This window comes from Suncus etruscus, chromosome 15 (assembly GCF_024139225.1).
Source record: "Suncus etruscus isolate mSunEtr1 chromosome 15, mSunEtr1.pri.cur, whole genome shotgun sequence".
NCBI lineage: Eukaryota > Metazoa > Chordata > Mammalia > Eulipotyphla > Soricidae > Suncus > Suncus etruscus.
The window spans coordinates 92,233,060-92,241,160 of record NC_064862.1 but is presented as its reverse complement, the minus strand read 5'-3'; the positions used below and the strand labels follow the sequence as shown (position 1 = coordinate 92,241,160).

Genomic DNA, 8,101 nt, shown 5'->3' with positions numbered 1-8,101 from the left:
GGCCGATCTGATGGCCGAGGGGAAGCAGCTGGGGGGGGGACCGGGGCGGGGCATGAACAGGAAGCTTCACTCTTCCTGGTTTTAACGGAGCTGCTGAGTGAAATCCAGGGAGTCCTCCTCTTCCCGCAGGGGAGCCCTGAACACCCCAAGGTAGGTTGAGTGCCCAAGTGCACTGGGGTGCCCTGAGGGATCGGACACCGAGGTCAGAACTGCTCAGACCAACACTAGGGGACAAAAAAGAAAAAAACTAAACTGAAAATGACTTCAGGGTGGAATTTCTAGCCACAGGAACACAAGACTGGGGTTTAGGAGGATGAATAGGAGTTTGTCAGAGGGAAGGGTCTTCTCTTTCATTCCCAAGTTCCCTGAATCTTACTGTTCAGGGTGGAGGGTACCTGCCATGTGCAGGGAGATGTTGGGGGACCCTCTCATGAAAAAGCTGCAGACTTGGGGAGTCAGAATTGGTGTTGTTGTTTTGTTTTGTTTTGAGGGGCCACACCTGGTGACGCTCAGGGGTTACTCCAGGCTTTGTCCTCAGAAATCGCTCCTGGCTTAGGGGACCATATGGGTCAGGATTGAACTGCGTCTATCCTAGGCTAGTGCTGGCAAGGCAGACGCCTTACTGCTTCGCATCACTGCTCCGGCCCCAAGGAAGTAGTCAGAATTGGACACAGACAACAAGAAATGGGATTAGATGGGCCAGAGTAGGAAAGATGCCCAGCACTGAGCCAAGATTGCACCCCAGGGAATGGGTTAGGCCGCAGGGGTCTTCAAACTACGGCCGCCCGCGGACCACATATTGTATTTATTCCCATTTTGTTTCTTCACTTCTAAATAAGATATATGCAGTGTGCATAGAAATTTGTTCATAATTTTTATTTTTACTATAATCTGGCCCTCCAACAGTCTGAAGGACAGTGAACTGGCCCCCTGTTTAAAAAGTTTGAGGACCCCTGGTTAGGGATTTTAAGTAACCAATAGTTTTCCAAGGAAGACAGTTTTGGGACTTTGATCTGTGAGAAGCCGGGGGTTAGGGGGTGCTGATTAAAAGTCAAGAAAGAGTCAGTGCGACGCGTCAGCAGGACCGCCAACCCAAGTCTGATTCTCGACATTCCCTAAGGTCCCCCAAGCGCTTCGGGGAGTTGTTATTTCTGAGTACAGACTGTCACAGTTAGCTTTGCGGTCCAGCTGCGTTGTAGACCTCTGAGTCCCCATGAGAAGAGTAGATGCACGGGCAGTGAAGAAATGAGAGACCACTCAACTAGTTCTAGGTGGGAGGACAGCCTTCTAAGTTTCATGTCCAAACTAGGGGTTTATTTGAGGACTGATGCCAGGCCCAGGTGTAGAATTAATTAAATTACCAGTCCTATGATGTTGCTGGCTGATGGTGGATGGCTGGTGAGGCCTTTCTCGGCCACCCTGGGTGCCTGCTTCCGCTTCTGGCCGGCAAGGAAATGATCCACAAGCAGTCAGTTGAAGTCAGGAAACATGAAGCTTTATTAATAATACCCTAGTGGGGGGCTGGAGAGATAGCATGGAAGGCGTTTGCCTTGCGTGCAGGTCAGTGGTTGAAATCCCAGCATCCCATATGGTCCCCCAAGCCTGCCAGGAGCAATTTCTGAGTGTGGAGCAAGGAGTAACCCCTGAGATCTGCTGGGTGTGACCCCAAGAACCAAAATAATAATAATAATAGCGTAGCCACCTTGTGTAAATCTTACATGGCTTCTAAATTAACCTCTTAAGCCGTCACCTTCACCTGGCCTGCATCTCATCCTCACCCTGATCTCTCTGCCCTTCCAGCTGAGGCTTCTCTTGTTGAATCTCCCTGACTCCCCCACACTCCTGAGGCAACCCCTTAGTTACCTTGCATGGACCCCTTCCAGGTATGGGTGGGTCTCCCTCTCCAGGTGAGAATAGGAGGAAGTTGGGGGAAGGGGTAACAACAAGGTAGGAAAAGAAGGCTCCCATTTTGTTTCTTTGCAAAGTAGTCTGTCTGCCTGTCTGTCTGTCTCTCCTCTCTCTCTCTCTCTCTCTCTCTCTCTCTCTCTCTCTCTCTCTCTCTCTCTCTCTCTCTCTCTCTCTCTCTCTCTCTCTCTCTCTCTCTCTCTCTCTCTTTTGGTTTTTGGGTCACACCCGGCAGTGCTCAGGGGCTACTCCTGGCTTTACATTCAGAAATAGCACCACCACCACCACCCCCTGAAGGCTCAGGAGACCATATGGGATGTTGGGGATTAAACTCGAGTCAGCCATATGCCAGGCAAACACCCTCCCCGCTGTTCTGTTGCTCACGAGGAAAATTGTTATGATGGGGGGAATCTTTAGGCCACATGGGGCTGTGCTCAGGGCCTACTCCTGGCTCTGCACTTGCGACCTAACCTCCTGGTGGAACTTGGGGGGACTCGAGGGGAGTCTGTCCCCGCCCCCCTCTGGCACACTCAATGTCCTCCTCTCTCACCCTGTGCAGGTGTGCCACAGGGTTGTTCCCCAGACGGAGCAGGATGCGCTCTCCCCGGCTGCAGCGGACAGAGGTGGTCCTGTTGGCATCCCTGGTGGCGGTCACCCTCCTCTTCCTCTTCACCCTGCACCAGGAGCCCCCAACCTGCAGGAAGGAGGAGAGGCAAGCTGGATCGGGGGACCTGGGCCTACAGCAGCAGCAGCTGCTGGAGCTGTCGGACCTGGCACAGCCTGCGCCCCGGGGCCCCGTGCCCACGCCCGCGCCCTGCCTGGCCAACCTCTCCATGGCGCAGCTGCCCAACTTCACCGACCAGCCGGCCCAGGTGCGAGATTTCCTGCTGCACCGACACTGCCGGGAGTTCCGCCTGCTGCAAGCGCCCCCGGCCACCAAGTGCCAGCCCGCGCCCTTCCTGCTGCTGGCCATCAAGTCCTCGCCCGGCAACTACGAGAGGCGCGAGGTGGTGCGGCGCACCTGGGGCCGCGATAGGAGCACCCAGGGAGCACCTGTGCGCCTCCTCTTCCTGCTGGGCACCGCGCGCCACCCGCATGAGGCCCGCAAGGTGAACCGGCTGCTGACCCTGGAGGCCCGCACCTACGGCGACATCCTGCAGTGGGATTTCCACGACACTTTCTTCAACCTCACACTCAAGCAGGTGGGTGCCCGTCCGTCCCGGGATGGGAGGTCTTGGTTTGGGGGGAGCTGCCGCCTTCTGCCTCGGGTTCCCTCCCTCTGAGGAAGGGAGATGGGAGAGGCTTTTGGTGGGTCCCCAGTTCCTCCATCTCTCCACCATTGCCTTCCCCATGTCACCTGCACGTTGCTGGGCACAGTATTTGGGGATCAAAATGAGGGCCCCAAGAGAGAAATCTTCTTCTGTTTTGTTTGTTTTTTTGTTTTGGGGACACACACAGTGGCAGCACTCAGGAGTTACTCCTGGCTTTGTGCTCAGAAATCACTCCTGGCAGATTCGGGGGACCATTTGGGGTGCTGGGGATCGAACTCAGGTCTCTTCTGGGTCAGCTGCTTGCAAGGCAAAGACCCTATTGCTGTACTATTGCTCCAGTCTCTCCCTCTCTCCCTCCGTCCCCTCCTCTCTCTCTCTCTCTCTCTCTCTCTCTCTCTCTCTCTCTCTCTCTCTCTCTCTCTCTCTCTCTCTCTCTCTCTCTCTCTCCCTCTCTCAACCCAGAGCTGTCCCAGGTTGGCAGCATGAAAGGCAAACACCCTCCCCACTGCTATCACTCCAACATCACACATCTTTTCTTTTCATTTTATTTTATTTTACTTTTTCCTTTCGGTTTGGGGGCCTTACCCTGCGCCGTTCAGGACTTTCTCCTGGCCCTGCCTGCCACTCAGCAGTGACCTTGGGGGATGCCAGCCATTTGGACTGCAGACCTGGGACAGGAGGAAGGGATCCCCAAGGCGTGTGTGTATGTGTGTGTGTGTGTGTGTGCGTGCATATGCGTGCCAGTACGTGTGTGCCTTGGGGTGTCTTCCCTGCGCCCCTCACACCTCCCGTCCCCCAGGTCCTCTTCCTGGAGTGGCAGGCCACCCACTGCCCGCTGGCCAGCTTCCAGCTGAACGGGGACGACGACGTGTTCGCGCACACGGACAACATGGTGGCCTTCCTGCGGGGCCACAACCCCGACAACCACCTCTTCTCGGGCCACCTCATCCAGAACGTGGGGCCCATCCGCGAGCCCTGGAGCAAGTACTATGTGCCCAAGGTGGTGACGGCCGACGAGCACTACCCGCCCTACTGTGGCGGCGGCGGCTTCCTGCTGTCCCGCTTCACGGCCGGGGCCCTGCGTCGGGGGGCCCGGGCCCTGCCCCTCTTCCCCATCGACGACGTCTTCCTGGGCATGTGCCTGCGCCACCAGGGCCTGCTGCCCGCCTCGCACTCCGGGGTGCGCACGGCCGGTGTGCACTCGCCCAGCCCTGCGCGCTCCTCCTTCGACCCCTGCTTCTACCGGCACCTGCTGCTGGTCCACCGCTTCCTGCCCTACGAAATGATGCTCATGTGGGATGCCTTGAGCCGCCCGCTGAAGGGCTGCGGCCAGACTGTGCGCGTGGACTGAGGGCCCTCCTCCTCCTCCTCTGGTGTGGATGGACCGAGGCACCCAGAGACTCCAGGAGCCATCCAAAGAGAAACACGGCCCACCGGCAAACTCCTATGCATCCTTCAAAGCCCGACAGCTTTGCTTCCACGACTCAAGGCTGAAGGGAGGACATCCTCTCCTCCTCCACCCTGTGTATATCTCTCTGCAGCAGCTCCAGGCAGGCTGGAGCACTTTATGGGGAAGGTTTTGTTTGATTTTTTTTTTTTTGGTGGGGTGCTGCTTTGGGATTTAGGGTTTGGGTTGAGGACCATGCTGTGACATGCTCAGAGCTGATTTGACTTTTTTGTTGTTGTTTTTGTTGTTTGTTTGTTTGGGGCTACACCCGTTGGCACTTAGGGGTTCTGTGTTCAGGGAATTGTATGGGATGTTGGGGATCGAACCTGGGTTACCATCTCCGTTGTCCTAAACCTTCGTTTTTCGCTTTTCTCCCCATCCAGGGCCATCCCGGGTTCCCCATCAGCTAGACCTGTGCCCAGCATTTCCTCAGTTTGGCCACATTGGCCCCCTCACAATCCAGGGCCTCTCCCAGATCCAGGAGTGGCTCCCCCCTTTGTATCTGCCGCCATCTTACTTTCATGAGCTCCCAGGACCACCTGCTGCTGATACCGAAGTTTTTTACATTCTTGAGGGGTCCCCTTCAGCCCCAAGTTTGGGGCTCACTCTGAGTAGTGCTCAGGGGGACCTGGGTTTTTCTTGCGTGAAGATGATCTGTGAAACATGTCCTGGGTTTGATGGTTTGTCCTTCCTCTGTTTGTTGTTGTTGTTGTTTTTTCCTTCCTCCGTTCTTATTTATTTTGGAAACCCCCATGAGGTGCAGGGGACTATACATATTCAGTGCTGGGGTCAAACCCAAGACCTCAACCCCTGCTTAGCTTGAGGTGAGTCTCTGACCCAAAAGTGGGATCTTCAGGGTCCAGAGTCCCCAGAATATGCAGCGCTCTCATTCTGCACCCTGAAAACCCAGAGACCAACATACCCTCCACTCCACTTTGCCCAGAGAAGGAGGAAATTGGGTTCTCGGGTCGCCCTGAGCACCTGAAGCCAACCCCCTCCCTCACTTCCTGCTTTCTCCAGACTGGGGGTTCTGTGGGTGCTACTGCCCACCCCCACCTTGCCACCTGCTGGCAGGAGCCTGGGATTTAAACCTGGGGGGTGTCACTGCAGGGCAGGCTCTGGGGGGAGTCTGAGAATTAAACTGTGAATTTCTGAATGTCCCAAGTTTTCCGTCATTTACTCTCAAGGGTTAACTCCTCCCAGGACTGTTCCAGCTGAAAGGTCTCCTTTCCAGAACATACTCCGGAGCAACCCCTGAGCGCTGCAAGGTGGGACCCGAACAGAGAGAGGGAGGAAGAAAAGAAGGGGCCGGAGCAATAGCACAGTGGTGGGGCACATGCCTGACCCAGGATGGACCCAGATTTTCTGGTCCAGATTCCTGGCATCCTACATGGTCCTTGGAGCCAGGAGCAATTCTGAGTGCAGAGCCAGGAGTAAACCCTGAGTGTCTCCAGTTGTGGCAAAAAAGAAGGACATAAACTCAGCGACCTGGGGGCTGACTCCTGGCTCTGTGCTCAGGAATCGTTCCTGACAGGCTCATGGGACCCCATGGGATGATGGGAATTGAACCTGGTTCGGCAACGCCCTCCCCGCTGTGCTCCTCTGAGGGCCCAGATGGAGATCAGACTGGGAACAGGGATCCCCTGATGTCCAAACCCAACCCTCCCCACCCCAAGAAGAAACAGCTTTGAATTCTGCAAGAGTTTATAGAGGGAATTGCCAGCTGGGGATTCGGGCTCACTCAGCCAGGGGCAGGCAGCTCCAAGCCCATCAGTGGGGACACAGGCTCAGCAAGGTGTGGCGGGTGCAGCCGTGGAGACAGCAGTGCCAGGCCGGGTTCAAGGGGCTTGGGGCAGCCCCTCGGCTCTTGCGGTTTCTGGGGGGCCAAAGGGTCTCTGGGCCTGGGTCCAGCTCGGGGTCCCTGGCGGCGGCAAGTCCCTGGAGTCGGCTCCGCTCCAGCCACTGCAGAAGTTCTTCTGGAGATAGAGCAGGGTTCAGCAGGGGACCCTTGAAACACCCTGGGCTGTGAGTTCGAACCCCACATGGGCGGTGGGACCTGGTTCCCGAGTTTGGGGCTGGCACCCTGAGGTGTGTCATTGGCCCTGGGCCCACCCAGGATGACCCTCACCCTATCTCACCGCCCGGGTGCTGGGACCGGCAGCAACGCAGGACCAGGTGTCTGATTCACTGTTCCCGGGGTTTGGGACCAAACCTGTGAGCCTGGGGATCACCCTGGACTTAAGCGATAGAACAGCAGGGAAAGAGCTGTGGCCTAGCACACAGCTGACCCGGGTTCAAGGGATCACTGCTGGCTCTGCTCGGGGCTGACTCCCACCCAACTCTGTACTCAGAGCTTCCTCCTGCCAGTCCCTGCTCAGCGCGGGGATGTCCCTTGGTCAGCTGCCACTCTCCCTCGGTCGCTCCTTTCCGGTCCAAGCAGCCTGAGCTGGTCAGCGCCTTGCACAACTCCAAAGCGCGAACTGGGGCAGGCTCAGAGGGCAGTCTGGAGGCGGTGCCCCTTGAGTCCCCAAGGATCCTGGGTCCCTCACCCCGACCCCGGCCAGGACTCACGGTCGCCGCCCCCCGGGGGCTGCCTGTCCTTGTCCTCGGGGGCCCAGCGGGGACCCCCGCAGAGGCGCACGATGGTGCGCACGAAGCGGAGGCCGCAGAGCTGCTCGGGTCGCTCTTGGGCCCGGGCCGGGGCGAGGGAGAGGGCGAGGGCGGCGCCCAGCAGCGCCAGAGCCCAGGGCAGTGTCCGGAGGGCCATCGCAGGACGCACCCCGAGGCCGCCGCGCCCCGTTATAAGCGTCCGGGCCGCCCCACCCCGGGCCCGCAGCTGGGCGCCCCAGAGGGTCGAGGACGGGTCGGGGCCAGGGTCCCCCATCCACCCACCCACCCGGCCGGGCCTTGGGCGCTCAGCCAGCCGCGGGTGCCAAGGGAGGCCAAAATCTGAAAATCAAAAGATGCTTACGGGGGTTGGGGGCAGACCGGGAGGAGGAACCTGCAGTGCTCAGCTAGCCCGGGTTTGAGCCCTGACAAAGTCAGAAGTGAGCCTGAGCACAGAGCTGGGAGTCAGCTCGGAGCACTGAGTCCAGAGTGACCCTGATTGGGGCTGGAAAGATACACAGCGCTAGGGCGTTTGCCTTGCACGCATGGGCCCAGGTTCGATTCCCCAGCATGCCAAATCGTCCCCTGTGCCTGACAGGAGTGATTTCTGAGCACAGCCAGGAACGAGCCCTGAGCACTAAGTCAAGAGTGAGTCCTGAGCCCAGGGCCAGAAGTCAGCCCGAGCACAGAGACAGGGGTCAGCCCTGAGCACAGACCCCAGGGTTGGTCCTGAGAACCACCCAGAATGGGCCCAAAACAAAATAACAACAGAAATTGCGGTAAAAGGAAGTTGGGAGGGCCCGGGGAGATAGCACAGTGGCGTTTGCCTTGCAAACAGCTGATCCAGGACCTAAGGTGGTTGGTTCGAATC

At 57.8% G+C, this 8,101-nt stretch overlaps 2 protein-coding genes across 2 annotated transcripts; one reads left to right on the top strand and one right to left on the bottom strand.

Annotated features, from left to right (window-relative positions):
* The first annotated feature begins 2,498 nt into the window (after positions 1 to 2,498).
* B3GNT3 (UDP-GlcNAc:betaGal beta-1,3-N-acetylglucosaminyltransferase 3) lies at positions 2,499 to 4,527 on the top strand. Its single transcript, XM_049788381.1, has 2 exons — positions 2,499 to 3,107; positions 3,976 to 4,527. Exons 1-2 carry the CDS (start codon positions 2,499 to 2,501, stop codon positions 4,525 to 4,527), a joined length of 1,161 nt encoding a protein of 386 aa, XP_049644338.1.
* A 1,866-nt stretch (positions 4,528 to 6,393) lies between these two features.
* INSL3 (insulin like 3) lies at positions 6,394 to 7,390 on the bottom strand. Its single transcript, XM_049787743.1, has 2 exons — positions 7,195 to 7,390; positions 6,394 to 6,599 (listed from the first exon to the last, which is right to left on the bottom strand). The coding sequence occupies exons 1-2, from the start codon at positions 7,388 to 7,390 to the stop codon at positions 6,394 to 6,396; spliced, it is 402 nt and encodes a 133-aa protein (XP_049643700.1).
* Between the last annotated feature and the right edge of the window lie 711 nt (positions 7,391 to 8,101).